Source organism: Vipera berus, assembly GCF_964194415.1.
Source record: "Vipera berus genome assembly, chromosome: 3".
Taxonomy (NCBI): domain Eukaryota; kingdom Metazoa; phylum Chordata; class Lepidosauria; order Squamata; family Viperidae; genus Vipera; species Vipera berus.
The window spans coordinates 118,777,236-118,801,432 of NC_138204.1; the positions used below are offsets into that span (position 1 = coordinate 118,777,236).

The 24,197-nt window shown below is 44.1% G+C and overlaps 1 protein-coding gene across 2 annotated transcripts in view; it reads left to right on the plus strand.

Annotated features, from left to right (window-relative positions):
• Window positions 1-23,968, plus strand: part of ALOX5 (arachidonate 5-lipoxygenase) — a 121,744-nt gene extending 97,776 nt beyond the window's left edge. For both annotated transcript variants that reach the window (XM_081322962.1, XM_081322961.1), the window contains exons 12-14: window positions 4,241-4,341; window positions 18,079-18,249; window positions 23,307-23,968. In XM_081322962.1, the coding sequence (XP_081179088.1) occupies window positions 4,241-4,341; window positions 18,079-18,249; window positions 23,307-23,486 (452 nt within the window). In that variant the 3' untranslated portion in view covers window positions 23,487-23,968. The remainder of the gene's footprint in view (window positions 1-4,240; window positions 4,342-18,078; window positions 18,250-23,306) is intronic.
• Window positions 23,969-24,197: the final 229 nt, after the last annotated feature.

Genomic DNA, 24,197 nt, shown 5'->3' on the forward strand with positions numbered 1-24,197 from the left:
TGGCTCCTTTTTAAAGTTGGATTATAGCCTAAAGCAGCTGGCCTTTTTTTTTCTTTCTCTTCTCCCTGTGGATTTACAAAATTTGCCTGATTGAACAATGAGTGCACCAAATCTCACTAAAATAAAAAAAACCCTGCTTCTGCACCCTCTTCTGGAACATCCAGTCCAGCAAGTCAGGGAATCTATTGAAGCAATGTTACAATAAGAGAAGGCAAACAACCTCCAAAAAGAGAAGCATGCGACCTTACAATTAATGCAAGAAATGATGCAGAAGAATCATCAAGAAACGAAAAGCAATCTTGTTAAGCTGAATGAACAAATGCTTGACATAAAGATACAATTTGAGGTTCACCAACAAATGATCCTTAAAAATGAACAAAGAATTTAGAACAGGGGTCTTCAAACTTGGCCCTTTTATGACTTGTGGACTTCAACTCCCAGAATTCCTCAGCCAGGCATGCTGGCTGAGGAATTCTGGGAGTTGAAGTCCACAAGTCATAAAAGGGCCAAGTTTGAAGACCCCTGATTTAGAAGGTGGAAGATCAATCAGAAGATGCTGGGGGGGGGGGAAATTGAAGCACTAATGACAGAGAATGAAAGATTAGAAGAAGAAAATCAAAACCTAGAAGGAGCGGTCGCTGCTTTGGAAATGGAGAAGGCGGTACACTATTTGAGATTCCAGAACATACCCGAAGATAAAGAGGAAAATATAGCAGAAGTGATTATTAATCTATCGGCAAAAACCCTAGAAATGGAAAGACCGGAGGTGCAGCAAGAAGTGGATGAAATATTTAGAATGAATTCAAGTTACGCAAGGAAACACAAATTGCCCAGAAAAGTCCATGTAAGATTTAGGAAGAAAACAATGAGGGATGAGATATTAAGAAGAGTTAGAGATGATACATTATAATATAAAGATAAAGAAATAGTGCTGAAACAGATTCCCAAGAGAATAAGGGATACTCGAAGACAATATTTATTTATTTATTTATTTTTATTTTTATTCCATTTGTATCCCGCCCTTCTCCGAAGACTCAGGGCAGCTTACAAGCTTAGCAGTATCATTTCTTGACTACAAAGCAAAAGGAGTAAATTTTAGATGGCTGATGCCAGAAGGGATTTTAATCAATTAGAATAACACAAGATATCGTTTGGACTCAGTGTGGAAGGCAGAGGATTTTGATGAAAGATATAGAGCATTTCTGGGAGAAAGAACACAATATCAACAAGACGATGGAAAAAGCCAGAAACAGACAGAACAAACAATAGAGGAAACTATTACACAGGTGGAAGAGGAAAAAGGGAAGATGAATCAAGAAGATGAGGGAATAGTAAAAGAGCAGAGGATTACGAGATCAACAAGACTTAAATATAAGTAAACCAAAATGGAGAAGGAAAATGGATTTTTTTCAGTGAATATAAATGGATTGAATTCCCCATCAAAAAGTAAAGGAATTTTCAAACAACTAAGGGGAAGATTTTCACCAAGCTGGATTTGAGGGAAGCATACTACCAAGTTCGAATTAAGGAAGGGGATGAATGGGAGACTACATTCAACTGCCCTTTGGGGTGCTACCAATTTCTGGTAATGCCGTTTGGGCTGCAAGGAACACCCGTTGTGTTCATGCAACTGATAAACAAAGTCCTACACAAACACCTGTATAAAAGGGTGCTGGTGTACTTGGATGATATTTTAATCTATACTGAGGCCATGGAAGAACACGTAAAACTAGTGAGAGTTGTGCTAGAGAAGCTGCTAAAAGCTTGGTTGTACGTGAAGCTATCCAAATGTGACTTCTACAAGACCAGTCTAGACTACTTAGGTTACCACATCTCCAGGGAAGGGGTAGAAATGGACCCAGGAAAGGTGAAAGCAATCTTAGAATGAGAAGCCCCACAGATCAGAAGGCAACTGCAGAATTTTCTGAGGTTTGCGAACTTCTTTAGGCAATTCATTCCCACATTCATACAGATAGCTCTATCCATTAAGAACTTGCTAAAAACAGGGAAGGGGACAAAGCCCAGACCTAGTCAACCCTTGAACTGGACTGTCAAGTGCCAAGTGGCTTTCGAAAAGCGAAAGACATTCTGCCACTGAGCTGATCTTAAGACACCTGAACCCAGAGGAGCCATTTGTGACCCAGGCTGATGCTAGCGACATGGCAGTGGGGGCGGTTTTAATGCAGAGAAATGGAAGGGCAGAGTTGCAATCTTGCACCTATATGTGTCAGAAATCATCTGACACCGAGAGGCGGTGAACTATCTGGGAGAAGGAGGCATATGTTGTCCACTGGGCCCTCCTCACCTGGAGACAGTTTTCAGAGGGCAGTAAAATCCCATTCGAAGTTTGGACTGATCACAAGAACATGGAAGCACTGCAGGTCCCAAGGAAACTGTCCCCTAAGCAGATCCAGTGGGTTCAATACTTCAACCGGTTCAGCTTCACCTTACGTTATTTACCGGGGGGAAAGAACTTCCTCACCAATGCCTTCTCATGCCTACCCCAAATAAGAGCACTAGGGAAGATACAGTTAACATCTAAGCAACTTGCACCGCCGGCACCACCCTCGATCAGAAGGAGGCTCACTGATCCAGCAACTAAGAGAAGCCCTTGGAGGGGATGATTTGGTTCCAAAAGCATAAGAGAGAGTTGATGCTGATGCAAGGCTTAGCATGGAAGGGAAGTAAAGTTTATGTCCCAGCCAGCCAGAGAACCATGGTCCTACAAAGAAATCACAACGTGAAGCAGTGAGGCACTTTGGATTTGTAAAGAACCTGCACCTTATAAAAAGGCACTTTTGGTGGTCAAGGATGAAGAAGGACATAGAGTTGCCCTGTATGCACATTCTATGAAGCACTTGCCAGGGAAAACCCCTGAATTGCTGCAGCCAGTAGCCAACCCAACCCTGCCATGGGAGGAGATAACTGTGGACTTAATAGTTTAGCTGCCAGACAGTGGCGGGAACACTACAATATGGACTGTTGTTGACTTGTTCTCCAAGCAGGCACATTTCATACTGTGTCCAAACCTCCCCTCAGCCTGGCTCCTAGCGAAAATGTTCATGCAGCACATTTACAGACTGTATGGAGTCCCAAAGAAAATTATCTTGGACCGGGGTGTGTGTGTGTGCAGTTTGCTGCAAAGTTCTGGTGGTAGTTCATGAGCTGATAGGCTTGTCCCAGGGGCTTAGCTCCGCTTTTCATCCCAGTACTAGTAGAGTGGCAGAACAAGCCAATTCAATGGTGGAGCAATACCTAAGGTAGATAGGTAAACTATCAGCAGACTAACTGGGCTCAGCTACTGCCTTTCGCTGAGGTTGCTTACTATAATTTGGTGCATAGCAGCACAGGACTTACCCCCTTTAATGTGGCCATGGGGTTGAGTTTGTAGCCATGCTGGAGCTTCCCCCTGGGATTCTGTCCTTTGCAACATGTAGATTTTGTTCTAAATGGGGCTATTCTTAAAGACTATCCAGAAACTTCAGCTGGTGCAAAATGCAATACTATGAGCTGTTCTGTCTGATAGAGCACTTGTTACAACTCTACTGGGTAAGATGCATTGATTACCAGTTTGTTTCTAGGTCTAGTTCACCAAGTGCTGGTGTTGACCTTTAAAACCCTACATGGCATAGGATTGGATTATTGATGGATTTCCTTTCCCCAGTTTCATCCATCCATCACACCAGATCTAATAGAATGGAAATGTTGTCTAGGAAGCTACATTTAATAGGCACTAGGCAGCAGGCCTTTTCTGGCGTCCCTGTGGTATGGAATCTCCTCCACCCTGAGGCGAGGATGGCTTCATTGCTTTTAAGTTTCTAAGTTATGCCAGCAGGCCTGGGGACCCAAGAGATGGGTGAACTAGCAAAGTGGCTCCATTATAGTAATATTCCTTCATGTATTATTCTTGCTTTAGTTGTTTTTGTAGTTCTTTAATGACTTTAATATTTGTTGATGATAATTGTTTTAGATACTTATTGTTTTAGTTCTGTTGTATGCTGCCTAGAATCAATTGCTTCTGAAATGGTCAGCTATACAAATTAGAGGAATCAATATTGGAATTTCCCCCCCCAATATATTGGTTTGTTTTCACAACCCCCTATAAAATAATTATATTGGCTTGCTCCTAGAACAAGAAGAATACAGAAAATTCATTTCTAGCAACTTGGGAAGGATTCTATTGTCTTCCTTCAAGTTTTAAAAGTATTTATTTTCTCTGTCTCTTTTTTCTGCTTTTCAGGATTTCCTAAGAGAATCAAAACACGGGAAAAGCTTTCTGAGTATCTTACCATAGTGATATTTACAAGTTCAGCACAACATGCAGCTGTAAATTTTGGTCAAGTAAGTTTATTTAGATGTAATCATATGGATTATAAACTTTTAAAATGGACAAAAATATAGGAGCTGGTGCTCATCTCCGTTTCAAAGCCGAAGAGCCAGCGCTTGTCCAAGGACGTCTCCGTGGTCATGTGGCCGGCATGACTAGATGCCAAAGGCGCACGGAACGCTGTTACCTTCCCACCGTAGTGATCCCCATTTTTCTACTTTCTACTTTACGTGCTTTCGAACTGCTAGGTTGGCAGAAGCTGGGACGAGTAACAGGCGCTCACTCTGTTACGTGGCACTCGGGATTTGACCCTTCTGCAGAAAACACAAGAAAGATAGAATAAAAGGGGTGGATTTCAAATGGCACATTACAATTAATAAATTTATTGGTCACATTGGTGGCAGAAGAAAAGCAAGAAATAGTGAAAGGAGAAGAAATAAAATTATCTTTTGATCAGAAACTGGCAACTTGCAACAAAGACTGTACCACAGAGCATACAGTCTAATTTGACCCTAAAACTGGACACAGCTAAAAAAATCAGAGTTGTTACTGTGTATATTCACAAGTATTAAGAGGCAAAGGGCTGATTAAATCTATGAAACCTATTAACAGAATAACAGAAGGGACCTTAGAGGTCTTCTAATCCAGCCCCCAAGTCAAGTAAGGGACCCTATACCATTTCAGACAAGTGGCTCTCTAGTCTCTTCTTAAAAGCCTCCATTGATTGAGCACCCACAATTTCTGAAGGCAAGCCATTCCACAGGTTAATTGTTCTCATTGTTAGGAAATTTTTGTCCTTAGTTCTAGGTTGCTTCTCTTCTTTGATTAGTTTCCATCTATTGCCTCTTGTCTTGCCTTTTGGTGCTTTGAAAAATATGTTGACCCCCTTTAGTTGTGGCACCCCCTCGAATATTGGAACACTGCTATGATGTCACCCTGGTCCTTCTTTTCACTAGAGTAGACATACCCAATTCCTGCAACCATTCCAGCCCTTTAATCATCGTTGTTGCTCTTTTTTGAATTCTTTCCAGAGTCTCAACATCTTTTTTATGTTGTGGTGATCAAAACTGGATGCAGCATGCCAAGTGTGGTCTTACCAAGGCCTTATAAAGTGGTACTAATACTTCATGTGATCTTGATTCCATCCCTCTGTTAATGCAGCCTAGGACTGCATTGGCTTTTTTGACTGCTGAAACACACTGTTGGCTCATATTTAAGTGATTGTCCAGTAGGACTTAAAGATCCCTCTCATAGTTATTGCTATTGAGCCAGGTTTCAGCTAATATGTACCTGTACATTTGTTTTTTCCTGCCTAAGTGTAACACCTTACTTTTCTTTACACTGAATTTCATTTTGTTAGATAGGATCCAGTGTTCAGGTTTGTCGAGATCCATCTGGATTTTGAGCCTAAAGATCTGAGTGCTGTACAAACCATATTCAATGAGTAGTGCTCAATGGTACTACATCCATATGGAGAGATGTAAGCAGTGGGGTACCACAAGGTTCCGTCTTAGGCCCAGTACTCTTCAATATCCTCATAAATAACTTAGATGAGGGAATAGAAGGGGAACTCATCAAGTTTGCAAATGACACTAAATGGTAGGAATAGCCAACATCCCAGAAGACAAGCTCATGATCTTACCTTAACAAACTTGAAGATCTTAACAAACTTGAATAATAGGCCCATTCTAAAAAAAAATAAATTTTAATGTGGAGAAAAGCAGTTTTACATTTAGGCAGGAAAAATTGAAGGTATAAGTACAGATTAGGCGAGACCTATCTCAAAACCAGTAACTGTGAGAGGGACCTTGAAGTCCTAGTGGATGATCACTTGACTATGAGCCAGCAGTGTGCAGCAGCAGCCAAAAGAGCTAATACAATCCTTGGCTGTATAAACCGAGGCACAGAATCAAGATCACGTGAAGTATTAGTACCGCTTTATAAAGTCCTAGTAAGACCACACCTGGAATACTGCAATCAATTTGGGTCACCATACTACAAAAAATATGTTGAGACCTTGGAAAAAGTTGAGAGAAGAGCAATTAAGATGATCAAAGGCTGGGAAACTAAAACATATGAAGAACTGCTGCAGGACTTGGGTTTGGGTAGTCTAAAGAAAAGAAGAAATAGGGGTGACATGATAGCTGTATTCCAATATTTGAGAGGCTGCCACAAAGAATAGGGGGTCAAATTATTCTCCAAAGCATCAGAGGATAGGACAAGAAATAATGGTTGGAAACTAATCAAAGAAAGAAGCAACCTGAAATTTAGGAAAAACTTTCTAACAGTGAGGACAATTAACCAGTGAAACAGCTTGCCTTCAGAAATCATGGGTGCTCCATCACTGGAGGTTTTAAAGAAGAGACCTATACAGTCACTTATCTGAAATGGTATAGGTCAGGGCTTTTCAACCTTTTCACAGATTGTACCACTTTTAGGACATGACAATATTCAAGTACCACCAGTGCTGAGCAAGGTGTCAAAACTTGATGACTAAAAAAAAGGGCGATGGTTTTGGGATTTACTGGTTAGATTCATTTGTTGTTATAGAAATGGCTAGTTTATAACATTGTGGAAAAATAAAAAGCTGAGGTTCAATGTTAACAATTCCTTCCTACTGTAACAGTGGAACTTAGAACTCAATGCCTTTTCTTTTCTTTTTCCTTTCTCCCCCTCACTTTTCCCTTTTTCTCTCACCCTTCGCTCGCAACCCCTCACCCTTTGGTAGCAAAACTCTCTAGCTTGCTCTCATTCACTCACACATTGCTTGCACAAGCTTCTCTCTTGCTCTCATTCACTCACACGTTGCTTGCAAAAGCTTCTCTTGCTCCATTCACTCACATGTTGCTCGCACAAGCTTCTCTCTTGCTCTCATTCACTCGCACGTTGCTTGCAAAAGCTTCTCTTGCTCCATTCACTCACATGTTGCTCGCACAAGCTTCTCTCTTGCTCTCATCCACTCACACGTTGCTCGCAAAAGCCCCTCACTCACTCTTTCACTCACCCTTTGCTCGCAAAGGGCGCTCTCTCTTTCCTGACAGCTTCACTAACAAAAGCCTATTCTCTTCTCTTCTCTCTCTTTCTCCGTGTTTTTTTTCTCCTCTCCCACCAAAACCTGCTCCTTTTATAGCTTCTCCTCTCTCTGCCTCCTCTTCCTCCTTTTCTCTTCCGGGTGCACCAGAAGCCCCAATCAGCAGGCAGCCACGCATGCAGATCCTGGGGCTTCTGCCGAGCCCTGCAGCTACAGCTGATCTCCTCCAGGCCTGCGCAGTGCTGCTTTAGCTGGTTCTCTCCCCCACTACATTTGGATAGGGGTTGCGTACCACTTGTGGTATGCGTACCACTGGTTGAAAAGCCCTGGTATAGGTTCTCCTGCTTGAACAGGGGCTGGATTAGAAGACCTCCATGGTCTATTCTATTCTATTCTATTCTATTCTATTCTATTCTATTCTATTCTATTCTATTCTATTCTATTCTATTCTACTGTTCAACAGAGACACACAGTTCTTTCCTACTCTATATTTGAACTTTATATTTTTCCAGTTGAAATGTAGAACTTCTCCCTGTTAAATTCCATTCTGTGATTTCAGTCCCATGTACAAGCCTTTTTTATTTAAATTTTAGCTATTCCATCCAGCTTTTGTCATCTGTTGACTTGGTAAGTATCCCCTCAATTCCCTCAGCTATAGCAAGGATAAAAATGCTTCCTGGGATCACTTATTTCCCTTTTTAAAAGATTGGAACATTAGTTTTTCTCCAATCATCTGTATTTTCCCCATACTCCCCTGTACTCCACATTACAAAAAAGTTGTTGAGACTTTGGAAAAAGTGCAAAGAAGAGTAACGAAGATGATTAAAGGCCTGGAGACTAAAACATATGAAGAATAGTTGCAGGATTTGGCTTTGGCTAGTCTAGAGCAAAAGAAGGACTAGGGGAGACATGATAGTAGTATTCCACTATTTGAGAGGCTGCCACAAAGAAGAGGGGGTCAATTTGTTTTCTAAAATACCAGAGGGCAGGACAAGACACAATGGATGGAAATCAAGGAGCAACCTGGAATTTAGAAGAAATTTCCTAGCAGTGAGGACAATTAAACAGTGGAACAGCTTGCCTTCAGAAGTTACGGAGTTTTTAAGAAGAGACTGGAGAGTCATTTGTTTGAGCAGGGGGCTGGACTAGAAAACCTCCAAATTCCCTTCCAGCTCTATTCTCATTGATCTGCTCTCCAGTCTTGCCATGGTACCTCCCCCACTTTCCTTCTCCACTTGTTCATAATTGGAGACAGGCATGATTTGCACAACCCCCATGGTAGATTATTTCTCCAGGTCGATTGGTAATGAAATTCTGCCTTAAGTCAGTCCAGCCTAATCTTGGGCTTTTAAGTAAAAATGATCCTTATCACCATCGGGTTGAGAAAGACATGATTCACTAGGAGCCAAATGAAATGCAGTAGTGCAAAGCCAGAATTGAAATTCATGCACCAATTCCCCAAATAAAACTTTTCCTGGCTTAGGCAATTTCCATTGTTGACCCCATCGTCCAATCAATCTCCAAGAAGATGTTTTTGAAGCAGCCACTCAGATCATAGGCTGGCTCGCAGCTGCATTCTTCTCATAGCGAGGCAACCTTGAAATGCCATCTCGGAGAGGCACCTTCACTTTTGTAACTTTCACTTTCTCCCCCCCCCCAAGCATTCACCCTCACCCTCCTCCTCCAAGGGTTCATGGCACACAGCTACGAACATTAGACATGAGACGGCAGTTCTGACATTTACATTCAGTGGTTCTGAAATTACATTTGCCAGCTCCTTCAAAACCTTTGGATGAAAAACTATCTTCAAGTGATTTGTACTCATCCAGGGTGAATAGGTATTCCCTTATTAATGCCTTGCCTATTTTGTCTTGTATACCTGTTCTGTCTCTTTCAGTGCTGCTTTTGGTAGATAGCATTGCTTCTTTCTTTTGCATAAAAACAGATGCAAAGTAGGAATTTAGTTCTGCTTTCTTCCTGCTACCTGTCACTGTCATCTGCTTCCATTAGTTGGACCTGTCGTTTCCTTGACTTTCCTTACATTGTTCCTTACATAGTGAAAGGAATTAGTTTTAACTCATTCTGGGCCTTAACTTTTCTGACTCTCTCCTTGAGCTTTGGGCTGTATACTGGTATTCTTAATTATGTGTCCCTCTTTCCATTTTTTATATTTGATGTTTTTGTCCCTCAACGTCTCAAAGAGCTCTTTATGCAACCATGCTGGTCCCATCTGGAGTCTCTTCTTTTTCTTTCTCTGTGGCATTGTTTTTTCTTGGGCCTTCATTATCTCATTTTTCAGGGTTTCTCAGGCATCTTGAACTGTTTTTCCTTTTCGGATATCCATTTATGGAATCCTCCCTCTTAGCTTGTTGAAGTTAACTCTCTTAAAGTCTAGTTTGACTTGATTCAGTTACTTGTGGTTGCATTTTGGTGCATTCAGGTATGTCATGGTTGCTCTTCCCCAAGTTTCCCATAACTTGTGAATCCCTCAACCATTTCCTGTCTGAGACGGTATAGGTTCTCCTGCTTCAGCAGGGGGCTGGACTAGAAGACCTCCAAGGTTTCATTCCATTCCATTCCATTCTATTCTACTCCTGACCCCCTAGTTCCCTCCTCTACTTTTTGCATGACAAAATTGTCAGGTAAGCACATCAGGAACCTATTTGATCTCCTACTTGCTGCAGAGTTTGTTTCCCAGGTGATGTCAGGATAGTTAAAGTCCTACAGTGTTGGGTCTCTTGCATACCTTAGCTAATTGATTAGCAAAGAGTTGATCTATTTTCTCTGCTTGGTTAGGTGGCCTATAGTACACACCTGTAGCAAAGTCATTGCTTTTTCCTCTTAATATTTACCAAAATACTTTCAAGAAGGCTTTTATCCCTTGTATTCTGTATTTCTCTGGATGTGTACTGTAGTACTTCTTTATATACAACACAACCCCACCTTCTCTTTTATTGGGTGGCTTCCTTTTCAACAATTTGTATCCTATTCTAGCTGTGTGTTCAAGGCATGGGTTCTATCACACTAAGTTTCAGTAACAGAATTTCAAGTTCTTCCTGTTTGTTCCACATATTATGAGCATTGGTACAACCACATTTGAGCCCAAAATTTATATTGCTAAGCGAGACATTTGTAAAGTGAGTTTTTCCTCATTTTACAACCTTTCTTTTCACAGTTGTTAGGTGAATCACTGCAGTTTTAAGCTAATAACACAATTATTAAGTGAACCTGGCTTCCTCATTGACTTTGCTTGTCAGATGGCTACAAAGGTGATCACATAATGCTGGGATACTACACCTGTCATAAATATGAGTCAGTTGCTGAGCATCTTAATTTTGATTGTGGGACCATGGGGATGCTGCAATGGTTGTAAGTTGTGAAAAATGGTTATTAAGTCACTTTTTTCAGCACTGTTATAAACTAAACTAACTGTTATAAGTCAATGTATATACAGACAATATATACAGACATTTGAGACCTTTACCTGTATAGTTGTCTTAGTTTTGCTGCTTATCTCCTAATTTGTACTTCTTGCACACCTCAGCTAACTGTTTAGCTGAGGTGTGCTACTCTAATCTGAGGCCCTAATTTATCTCCTGATTTGTACTTCATGTTCCCCTTCTCATTATCTGATTTGTGTTTAGTCCTATCAGTTGGTCATCCTTCCCCACCAGTTTTAGCTTAAAACACTTCAGATGAGCTGAGTCAGGTATTTTTCAAATGTATTCTTGCCAGTCTTCATGAGGTGCAACCCACAGATTCCTATTGCTATTGTCTCTTCCTCTTCTTCCTCTTCTTTCTTTTATTACTTGCATCTCCCCCAAATTCTCTACTTTCCTCCCCAACATGTCTAACAGCTTTCCTTGCTTCTTGCAAATTTGTTTCCAAAGTGATTAATGGGTACATTGCCTCCACTCACCCAATCCAAGATAACTCAGGGAACTGTAGCCCACCCATCATTCCTTTTAAAGATCAATTGCTCCAACTATTTCACCCACAGTTCACTTTTCATCCCTCTTATTAGGAGGCTTTGTTCTACCTATGTACTGGTACTATAAATAGAAATGGTAGAATTCTAAAGGGACCTCTTTCTCCTGCAGATCCCCAATGGCTTTAAAACGTAACGGGTGCTAGTCATTATGTCCTGCACCATGTTTTGGAGCCGGTCATTTGGATTGGGGGAATTAGGGTTTTGTTGGTAAGTGTACCATTTGGTGCAGACTTCAGGGTATGTTAATGTTCTGTACCAGCCTGCTACCGGCCTTGCAGAAAAGGCAACCCCTTTATAAACGGCAAGAGGCTGGAAAGATGTCTGCCAAATTTATTACGAAAACAAACAAGACACGTACCAAGATACAGGAGCTTTGAAACACTATCTGAGCGGTTGCTTTCAGCAAACCAGCCCTCCCCAAACATTCCCTTTATAAAGAGTTCAGGGCGTGGCCTCTCTTTGCCTCCTTCTGAGAAGCCCCACAGCCTTCCTCTGTTTGCTCCTACTTGACTGCCTCCTGCGTCAGGCGTCCTTGAACAGGGCCAGCTGTGGGTCATCTTCATCCACACTGTCAGGCTCACACAGCTGGGTCTCCATGGTGACCAAGTGGGAGGGGCCTGCCTGAGGGCTATCATCAGCAAGATCTTCAACACCCCCCTCCTCCTCTGAGTCGTCGTCCGACCCAACTGCCGAACCCACAGGCTGACCCTGAATCACAACACTATCCCGCACCGCAGGGCCCTTTCCCCGGGGCTGCCGATCTGGATGTGGTCGGGATGGGAATTGTTCATGAAAAGCAGTCACCAACGCAGGGGCATGAACGGCGGTCGCGTCTTCCCAGGTGAAGTCCTCTGGTCCGTAACCTTTCCATTCAATCAGGTACTGGAAACGACCTTTCAGCCAACGGGAATCCCTGATGCTGGCGACCTTGTACTCGGGGGTGCTGCCTCCATCACGAGGTCCTGATGGGGGAGGTTCTGCTCGGCGGAGTGGACAAGCCGGTTGCTCGGGGACCAACAGAGACCGATGAAAGACTGGGTGCACGCGCAGGGAACGTGGCAGAGTTAAGCGATAGGCGACCGGATTGATGACAGCCTCGACTGGGAACGGTCCTAAATATTGGTGATCTAACTTTCTCACCGGCCGTGTTGACGGTAGGTTCCTGGTGGACAACCAGACCCAATCCCCCACCGATAGTGGAGGCGTATCCCGTCGTGACCGATCAGCAAACCTTTTGTAATCGGCCTTGGCCTTCTCTAACTGACATCGCACCAATCGATGGATCGCCTGTAACTCTGCCATGAAGTCGTTCGCTGCCGGCTCCGGTGAATCCACGGGAGAAAGGGGGAAAAACCGGGGGTGATAACCCATATTGGCCAAGAACAGTGTCATCTGTGTGGAGGTGTGCTGCAAATTGTTAAATGCAAACTCAGCTATGGCCAGATAGTCCACCCAATTGTTTTGCTGCAGATTGACGTAGCAGCGCAGATATTGTTCCAGGATACCGATGACCTTCTCGGTTCCCCCGTCAGTTTGAGGATGATGCGCGGACGAGAGGCAAATCTTGATATCCAACGCATGCATCAACTCCTGCCAGAAGCGGGTTGTAAACTGGGCCCCCCTATCAGAGACGACTCTATCAGGGAGGCCGTGCAGCCGAAACACCTGCTGAATGAACATACGACTAGTGGCGCGGGCTGACGGTAAGCCGCGACAGGGGATGAAGTGCGCCATCTTGGTCAGCATGTCCACCACCACATACACTGTCATAAAACCAGAGGATGGGGGTAAATCCGTCAGAAAGTCCATGGACACAGCCCCCCAGGGTCTTTTGGGTGTTGGCAAAGGCTGCAGTAATCCAGGCGGGGCCCCTGTCGCTGACTTGGCCTGCCTGCATGGGATGCAGGAAGTGACATAGGACTGGACGTCGTGTCGGACTCGGGGCCACCAGAAGGTACGGGAGACCAGGTTCAGGGTCTTGAACAGGCCAAAATGCCTCGCTGCCGGGTTATCGTGACACTGGCTGAGGATGAGTCCCCTGAGTGGCCCTCCCGGAACGTAGAGCCGGTCATGATAATACAAGAGTCCATCCGTGACCGTCCAAGGAGAATCTGGCCCCACCTCCTCCTTCCGCTGAGCCACCCACACCTGCTGCTGTGCCTCCCGGATCCAAACCCGTATATCAACCGGCTCCCGCACCGCAGCAAAAGACTCGACGGGGATCACTGTCCTGGGCAGAAGCTTGTCTTCCACTCGGGAATATTCGGGCTTCCTGGACAGAGCATCCGCTCTTTGATTGTGCCCGCTAGGTATGTACCGAACCTGGAAGTCAAACCTCGCAAAGAAAAGAGACCACCGGATCTGGCGTTGGTTCAAATTCCGAGCGGTCTGCAGGCTTTCCAAATTCTTATGGTCCGTCCGGACCTCGATTTGATGCCGCGCTCCCTCCAGATGATGCCTCCAGGCCTCGAATGCCGCTTTGATGGCCAGCAGCTCCTTCTCCCAGATTGTATAATTGCGCTCCGAAGGGTTCAGTTTTCACGAATGGTACGCGCAAGGGAAGAGGGTACCGCTGGGCGTCGTTGCCTGGAGTAACACCGCCCCAATGGCAATGTCGGAGGCGTCCGCCTCCACAACAAACGGCCGTTGCAGGTCAGGATGCTTCAAGATGGGCTCCTTCATGAAGGCTTCCTTCAACGTCTGGAAAGCCTGTTGTTCTGGAGCGTTCCACTGGAACCGAGTCTTCTTCTGCAGGAGCCGGGTGAGGGGGGCTGTCAAGGCAGCAAACCCAGGGATGAAAGTTCGGTAATAGTTGGCAAATCCAAGAAGTCGCTGAACATCCTTCACGCGACGCGGGGGTTGCCAACTCTGCAAAGACTCAACCTTACTCGGCTCCATGGCGATGCCCTCAGGAGAAATGCGGTGACCCAGGAAATCGATGGTCACCCGGTAGAACTGGCACTTCTCCAACTTGGCAAACAGCCGATGTTCTCGGAGTCGCTGCAGGACCTGATGGAGATGCTGATGGTGCACCTCACGCGACGGGGAGTAGATCAGGATGTCGTCCAAGTAGATCACGACGAACTGATCCAACAAATCCCGGAAAATGTCATTCATGAAATGCTGAAACACGGCAGGGGCGTTGGTCAGGCCAAACGGCATCACCGTGTACTCAAAATGTCCATAGCGAGTACCAAACGCCGTCTTCCACTCATCACCCGGCCGAACCCTGACGAGGTTGTAAGCTCCACGCAGGTCCAGTTTCGTGAAAATCTTAGCCTCCCGGAGTCGGTCCAAGAGTTCGGGGATGAGGGGCAGCGGGTAACGATTGCGCACCGTGATGGCGTTAAGTTTCCTATAATCGCAGCAAAGCCGCAATTCGCCCGACTTCTTCTTGACGAAGAGCACGGGTGCAGACACTGGCGAGGACGAGGGCCAGATGAAACCACGAGCCAAATTCTTCTCCAGAAAGTCCTGCAATGCAGCCAACTCGGGGTCCGACATGGAGTACAAACGCCCCACTGGGAGAGGTGCATCAGGGACTAAATTAATGGGGCAGTCATAGGGCTTGTGCGGGGGTAATTGATCCGCCTCTGTCTCGCTGAACACATCAGCAAAGTCGGACAGTTCGGGAGGCAAGGAAACCCCTGGGGAACCCTCCACCTGGCCGGCACAGATATGGCGGGAGTGGTCCACGCACTGCAAGCTTGGGAAGGTGACCAAGTTCTGTGACCAATAGATCTGTGGGTCATGCGCCCGGAGCCACGCCAGTCCCAAGACCACGGGGAAGTGCAGGTCTGAGGTGATATAGAACTGGATGGCCTCCACATGGGAACTGATGGCCATACATAATGGTTGCGTGGCGGCCGTAATAGGCCCAGACAGGAGCACTCGACCATCGATAGTCTCCACTAACATGGGCGGATCCACCGGGCACTGGGGAACAGCCCATTTGGCCACAAATGCTGAGTCCATAAAATTTGTGGTGGCCCCAGAGTCAATTAAGGCATGGACTGGAATCCCCTCTGGCTTGCCAGGAAGGATCAGACGTGCCTCCAATATCAGATGCCGTGGAGGTCCACAGGCAGCATCGGAAAGACGTCGCTCAGTGTTGTTGTGGGACGCCCGATCTATCACACCGTCTAGATCGGGCTCGGGGCGTTTCCCGACAGAAAAATAGGGGACTTTCTCGGGGCAGGCTCGATCACTGATGCCCGCTGTCGCTTCTTTGGGCAAAAAGCAGCCGAATGCCCAGGGTCCCCACAGTAAAAACACAACCCCCCCGATCATCGTCTGTTCATTTCAGTCACCGATAGACGAGACCTGGCGGCACCCAGCTCCATTGGCTCCTCCCTTTGAACTGGGGGCTCACGCACAACAGGGGCGGCAGGGGTCTGTGGGGTGGCACGGCGACTCCTTCGCTGCTGCAACCGAGCATCGATCCGCAGGCAGAGATGGATCAGCCCATTCAGGTCTGAGGGAATATCCACACGGGCCAGCTCATCCAACATCTCCGGCAATCCATCCTGGAAGGCATCCACGAGCGCAGCCTCATTCCAGGCGGAATCCTGGCTAAGCAGCCGGAAATCGCTGATATAGCCCTGTAGGGGGCGTTGACCCTGCCTCAGAGCTTTCAGGCGTCGAGTAGCAGTCTGCGTCTTAATAGGGTCCTCATACATCAGACGCATATGATCACAAAACCCCACAAAGTTGTCCAACAATGGGCTAGGTTGAGCCAGCAGAGGCGTGCCCCAACGAGCTGCATCACCCGAAAGAAGGCTTAACACAAACCCCACCTTATCCCGGTCAGTGGGGAAATCAGCTGCTCTCACGCTGATAAAGAGCTGGCATTGTCCCAGGAAAGCAGGAAACAGTTCTGGAGTGCCTGTAAATTTATCCGGCATTGCAATTTGGCATTTTCTCCTGGGTGGGGGTGATGGTGGGGGTGCAGCATGAACCTGAGCTTGCAGTTGAGCCACCTGAGCTGCCAGCAAAGTGAGTTGCTGGGTGAGCTGGGCATTCTCAGCACGTAGCTGCTCTATAATATTAGTAAGGGGTGGGAGGCTGAAAGCAAACTGTTCTGTACCAGCCTGCTACCGGCCTTGCAGAAAAGGCAACCCCTTTATAAACGGCAAGAGGCTGGAAAGACGTCTGCCAAATTTATTACGAAAACAAACAAGACACGTACCAAGATACAGGAGCTTTGAAACACTATCTGAGCGGTTGCTTTCAGCAAACCAGCCCTCCCCAAACATTCCCTTTATAAAGAGTTCAGGGCGTGGCCTCTCTTTGCCTCCTTCCGAGAAGCCCCACAGCCTTCCTCTGTTTGCTCCTACTTGACTGCCTCCTGCGTCGGGCGTCCTTGAACAGGGCCAGCTGTGGGTCATCTTCATCCACACTGTCAGGCTCACACAGCTGGGTCTCCATGGTGACCAAGTGGGAGGGGCCTGCCTGAGGGCTATCATCAGCAAGATCTTCAACACCCCCTCTTCCTCTGAGTCGTCGTCCGACCCAACTGCCGAACCCACAGGCTGACCCTGAATCACAACAGTTAATATGATCCGCTCAATCTCTTGGTCTGTTCTGAACCAGCCCTCTTCTCGCAACCCCTAATTAAGAGAAGAGTCTGGAAAGCGTCCAAGGCTAAAAGGCTTCTGCCAAGATTTAATTACGCAGTTAACAAAAACACAAGAGCTTGTCTTCTCAAGCGGAAAAGTTGCTTTCAGCAACCAGCCCCTCCCCAAACACTTCTTTTATAGAGAGCTCAGGGCGTGGTCTCCCTGTGCCTCCTCCCGAGGAGTCCCATAGTCTTTCTTTGTTTGTCCCTGCTCGTCTGCCTCCTGCGTCGGGCGTCCTTGAACAGGGCCAGCTGTGGGTCATCATCCTCCGCACTCTCGGGCTCACACAGCTGAGAAGAGGTCCCCGGCTGAGGACTCTGCAAAGCCTCCAAATCATCATCAGCCGGTTCGTTTCCCTCCTCCCCCACATCTGAGTCCTCCGATACATCGGACCCGGCTGTCGGACCCACAGGCTGGCCCTGAGTCACAACATGGTCAGACAAATTGTACTGGAAGCTGAGTTGATGTAGCCTACATGTCCTTTGAGTGGGGTGGGGCTTAAGACCCCCAGATGTGCAACTATCTGTTTCAGCTCTCTCCCCTTAAAAGGGGTATGAGTGACTATTTCCCATGGCTAGTTTTGGACACTTCTGTGCCATGTTTGTTCTCTGATTTCCTCTACTGCAGAGAGGAACAAGCCACCTCTTTCTGAGCTACTTTTCTCCACAGCACTTCCCTGAAAATGCCAAGTGGAAGTTAATAAGCTCAGCTTTGTGGTTTTAATCAGATTAGAACCCTGCTGCCTGAAACTAACCACGTTTTAATCAGGTTCACACTGAAGCCACTTGTTGTACTCAATGCTGCCATTTTCATCAGGATAGCAATTGTGAATAGTCACTAAACAAGGACTTCCTGTATAAAGTTTTCTACTTTTCTAATAGTGTAAGATACAATTCATGAGAAGATAGATGCAGGAATGCCTCACAATTATTTCTGTGTAAACAGGAGTATATTCCATTCACATAAACATTCTTGACTATCTTTAAGGTCACTTAATTCAATAGACAGATTACATGCCTTTTTGCAATATTTTTGTTCTATTATTTCTTCATTTAATTTCTTAATGATGCCTAATATGTTATCTCACTAGCTGTTGTCTTTGATTTTTCAGTATGATTGGTGTTCCTGGATTCCAAATGCTCCTCCAACTATGCGCTGCCCACCACCTACAGAAAAGGGGGAAACCACCATTGAATATATCATCAAGAGTTTACCTGACAGGGGACGGTCTTGTTGGCATCTTGGTGCTGTTTGGGCTTTGAGTCAATTTCAGGAAAATGAAGTGAGAATTGTCTCAGTATCTAAATGCTTTTTTTATTTATAACATAAAAGTAAAATCCAGACTCCACATTCTTCCTGGAAATCTGTTAAGTATGTTTATGTGTTTTAGTAGACTAGAGGAAAGTATTGTGTACATGGACCTCAAGGAAAGCCTTTAATAAAGTGCTAAAAATATTCATAAAAGTAAAATAAGGGCTAGATGATACTACTGTTATAGGGACTTAACAGTTGGCTGAATGTACACACCTAAATAATTATATAAATAACTCTACTTCATCTTGGAAGGAAGTTTCAAGTGAAGTTCCACAGGACTTCACTTGGGAGCTTCCTTCCAAGAAACTTCACAACTTCACAGGCTACTGCTCAACATTTTTATCAATTATTTGAATGAAGCAGTACAGGGGCATTTATAAAATCTTCAGGTAGCACAAAATGGGAGTAACTAATACTTTAGTTGGGAAGGAAGTTCAAAAAGATCTAGACCAACTTGAACTGTAAGTTGAAATGAATAGGACGGAATTTAATACGTCATATAAAGTTCTGCATCTGAAATAGAAAAACCTAACGGCCAAATATAGGATGGGGGAAGGACCCAAAACAATAGGTTAAAATTATAATGACTCGGCGTAAAATTATAAGGAAGGAGTTCAAGCTACACTTCAGTTGGAACATGCTTGTCAGCTGGTAAAATGGGCTGTCAAAAAGTGTCTAAGACAATTCATCGGGGCCAAATGATCATGCCCATTTCACCCCAGCTTTTCCAGCTCTGCTGACCCACTGTGGGCCTTTGTCCATAGCTGACCTTCCACTGGTGAAATACTGCTGCCATTATTATCACGCTGCTTCTCCAACACTGCCTAGTCACGGTCGATGCACTGTAACACAAAGCTGCACAGCCAATTCCCCCCATGGGACAATTAAATGCACCTCTGATGCTTCTGGCACACTTCTGGTGCATGCCCTCTGACGAGAGGGGGAGGGGGCGTTGGGACCAACAGTGCTGGAAAGCAGCGGCAGTGTGGCTTTGGCAACAGCCAGCAACATTTGGCCATTCAGGGGGAAGGTGCAGGTGTGGTTAAAAAAAGAAAAAATAACGACTGATCTTTCTTCTCTTCTGTCTTTATTGAGAAGAAAATTAATAAAAATGGGTTACTTATACAGTTGATTGAAGAATTGCTAAGCCTTCTTTACAAGTACATTTCAACAAGAACCAAACTAAGAGCTAAGATGAAATTGACCATGTTGTGTAAAACTAAGAGTTCTGTCTTTGTGTTTGTATGTGTATTAAAGTCTTTGTGTGTCCTTGAGGTGAAAGAATAGTGAAAATACTTCATGGAAATTGATGAAACTTTTATGAAGCTGTCAAATGTCTTTTATCACCAGAGACAAGATTTTAAATTTTGTTGGGAAAATGTTAAAATAAGCTTAAAAAAATACATTCACCGTGCTTTGCCTGGTCAGCAAAACAGAGCAAAGACAGCCATGTTCCTTTTTCTCTCCCTGTGCCTTTAATAACAGCCCAAGATCCATCAGGAGGGCATGTTCTAAACTCATTTAAAAGATTTTTTTTATTTTGGATTTTATGTATTGTGGGTAGAATTTGTCTGTCTGTAAATCATGAGGTATTCCTATCTGCAGATGCCTACTTATTTCCCAATGATATATTTAAGCCTTGGATTTTCCAAATTCTGCCTGCATGTTATCCACCCCACCCCACTCCACGTCTCTGTCTCTGCCACAGATTTCTATTGACCTAATCTGCCTCTCTAAGTCATTCCGTTTTTTCTTCTTCCTTTAGTATACCTGTCAGACCCCCAAACCCCTCACCTATTCTCTTTTGCCTTCTATTGTTTTGGGGCCTGCCATTCTGTTGGGGGAGGGGGTGCATGGAGGAATATGTTGGTAACTTTCGCTTTCCTCTTTCTTTGTCTGGCCTCCTCCCTCTGAGTATGGAATGCCGTCTCCTTATCTAGGAGACAGTTGCAAGGAAATGAAAGCTGGAGAAGACCTTGAGATTTCCAACTACCGTACCAGTCAGCCGGCCATCAAGCCCTGTGGATTGGCTGGAGTTCAAACGGACATTATGACTTTGGTGGGAGGGGGCATATTGCTTGCTTTAATTATATCATTCAGGTGGGCTTTTCTTCCGATCTTGCCTTACATTCCCTGCTATCACTAGTCCCTAATGAAAGTTCCTTTTGAGACAATGCCTGTTTGAAGAGTTCTGCTTTCTTGGGTGATTAGTTGAAGTGGGTCCTGACAATATCTCCATACCTTCTGTAAAAGGTGTTGATCCTAATCAATTGTATCCTAAGCAGTTGGGAGCAGGGCCAAGGCATTTCTTTCAATGTGTATTGTGCACTTGCTTATTTTCACTTGTTGATTATAGATCAGGATTCAAAGGCTTAGGGAAGTGTGGGAAAGGGCTGCAGATGTGCCCCCACCCCTTCTTTCCAAGCATCCCTGTATCTTGAATTCTGGAATGTGAAGCCTGGACCTCACTGTTGCCCAGTTGGGATCATATTCTCCTGATATTCTGGGAGTTTTTTAGGCAATTTCTTAAATCTTTTGTAGCCTTTATTAAGGTCCAGCTGCCTCTCTTGATATTTTTCTTGTGGTATCTGCCCTGCAAATTCTAAAGATTTCCATTCCCCCCCTTTCCCTCAAGAAATAGGGGAAGCGTTCTGCTTTGAGAAATTTTCTGAATAACGTGCTCAAAATATGTTTTTCTGACTATAGTTTGTTTGGCAATGTTGCAAAGAAACAGCTAGGGATTAATTCTTGGTTGATTTAGGTTGTTGAAAAAACTGCAAATCCAAATATTGAGTAATATTTTTGCTTAATGCAACTTAGGATCTAATAAAGCATGTGCATTTGGAACTCCCTGCTACTATAAAAGGTGACAAGTTATTGCTAAATATGAGTATTAAATTTGTTGGTCTTTCCTTGGAACCAAGGGAAAGAAGGCAGTTTTTCCCCCAGTTTGGTCTAGTGGTTAAGACACTAAATTAGAAAATAAAGGAAATTAGCAAATCCTGCCTTAGCTATGAAAGCCAACTAATGTCCTGGTTATCCTCTCTCAGTCTTAGGAAGGAGGCACTAACTAGCCACTTCTGAAAGTATTTGTATTATATTATTAATTTGTATTAATAATTTTTCCTGCCAAACCCGGAACAGTTGCTTCCTACTCCAAGTGACTGTAATAAATGAACCAAATTTTAAGTTCCTTTTTAGAACAAAAGTTCAGAGCTTTCCCCACAGCAGCTGCAGTTAGGAAAGAGCAGTTGTTTCTCTAAAAAAAGACTTAAGCTCTCTGTGTGTTTGGGGGGGGGAGACTTACCTTTTGGACTTGTTGATTAGGATTTACACCTTTCACAGAAGGCATGGAGATATACTAAAAGGAAGAAAAAAATAGGGAATGACTTAGAGATACAGATTAACTCAACAGAAAACTGTAAAGCAATCAAGTAAGAGATGAGGAGAGACAGAGAGGTGGAGTTGGAGGGGTGGAAGTGGGCTGTTCCTAAAGGGACAGGGAAAGAAAAGGGAATATGACTCTCTTTGCCCTGTTTTGCTGGCAAGGCACACCAGGGTGAAGACATGTTTTATGACTTATTTTAACATTTTCCTAACAGAATTTAAAATCTTGTCTCTGGTGATAAAAGACATTTGACAGCAGCATAAAAGTTTCATCGGTTTGTTTCTATGTATGTATTTGTAAGACAAGTTTCCTTCCATATAAATTTAGTTACATAGTAAATTAGAGCAGAAATTGAGAGGGGGAAAAATAGTATAGCAGAACAAAATCAAAATAATGCAATACTTCCAGTATTCCGTTGGTTCTGACAGGTGGTAATGACAGTGATGGTTAAACATTTGAGACCATTTTATTATTACAGTCAATCACAGTAGGCCAGGCATGTCAAACTGCCAGCCTGCGGGCTGGATGCATCATGACGAAACCGCACCCACCCATTGCCGGCAATGGGGGGAAAATCGCGATATGTCGTGCGACGTCATGTGATGTCGCGAGTTTGACATGCCTGCAGTAGGCATTGCTTCTTTGGTTTTTACAGTATGGTTACATTGTTGCCAATATTAGAAATAAAAAAACACCGGCGCCTCATCAAATTAATATGCATGCACTGAATTGATTCAGAAGTATTGTATTTGTTTTGTTAAATTTGGGGGGATTACCCAACTAGCAGATAAACTCTTACATCCAAAGATGTACCATACTTTCTCGATAGAGAGCCCTACTCTTGAGAACAGTCTTTCCCCTGTGGTCTGGCAGATCTCTTTCTAGCCATCTAAAAAGCTTCAAGACCTGGCCTCTTTTGTTCATAAGCATTGTAGTAGTGAGGTTGGATACCTGTAAAGTTGCATAAGATGGGTATCTATATAAATAGAAAGGAGTGAGTGAAACAATGAAATAGAAACAAGAAAATTTCAACAAGACCATTCAGAGAATTAATTTGATTTGGAGATTGGATCAAATTATCTTTGAATTGAATCTCTGAATTAAAATTTGGCACAACACTATAGAACATATAAAAGGTTAAATGTACTAAAGCAGGGGTGTCAAACTCGCAAAGTCACATGACGTGTTGCGACATATTGCAACTTTGTTACCATTGCCGGCAGTGGGGTGGGCGCGGTTTTGCTAGGATGCATCTGGCCCACGGACTGGCAGTTTGAACTCCCTGTACTTAAATAATGACAGCAAGAGCAACCAGCTTGAGTACTGATAACAATGACATTGAACTAGTACAGGGGTAGGCAACCTCGGCTCTTTTTTGACTCATGGACTTCAACTCCCAGAATTCCTCAGTCAGCATAGGAATTTTGGGAGTTGAAGTCCATGAGTCATAAAAGAGCTGAGGTTGCCTACCCCTGAACTAGTAGATAGCTTTTGTGTTTTGAATTCAGTCACCTACATCAAAGGATTCAGCAACTACTATCTGTTGATATATTCTTTGGTATATTCTGATCATAACCTTTGTAAAACCTTGTCAACTTTTTCCAACATATTGCATTTTTTTGGTCTTCTCCATGCAGGTGTTTCTGGGAATGTATCCAGATGAACACTTCATAGAGAAGCCAGTGAAAGAGGCCATGAAGAAATTCCGCAAGAGTCTTGATGGAATTGCAAGTTTCATTGCTGAACGTAACAGGAACAAAAAACTTCCCTATTATTATCTTTCCCCAGATCGAATTCCTAATAGTGTGGCTGTCTAATTTTTTAAAAAATTAACTCAGTGTACCTAGCCAAATGGAAAATTATGTAAAGCATAAAAGGATTGTAGCCATTTGTATGCTTGAGCAAGAGATTGGACTAGAAGACCCTATTATTATTATTATTCTATGTTCCATAATAGAGGATTTTTACTTGTTTGTTTAAGAATGTACTTAAAAAATTAAAAACTTGCTGCTATGCTATTATATTTTAAGTAAGATAAAATACCATAACGGCTAGGTATTGCTGAATAGAAAAAAAATTGAACACTGTACAGTGCAAATATATGTTAATGTGACCTTCAAATGTTTCTAAACTACCCAGCAAGTCTAACCAGCATAATGAGTGGGAAAAATATCAGGAGCATATTTCAAGGGCACAGTTCCCACACTCTCACCAAGAATAATTTCCATTTTGTTTATTGCAGATTTGAAAACCAGTAATAATATGCATTAACATCAATAAAATGTATAAGCTTCTGTCATCAATAATGTGAAAAAGATGCTAAAACAATGGGATTCTATAAAGCAGGGCTTTTCAACTGGTGGTACGCGTACCACTAGTGGTACGCGAGCACCTGGCTGGTGGTACGCGGTGTTGCCTTCCTCCTCCCCGCCTCCCCCCACCTCCTCCCCCCGTGCTCCAAGTGCCCTACACTGGCTTCCGAGCGCCCCACACTGGCTTCCAAGCATCCCGCAAGCGAGTAGAAGGCA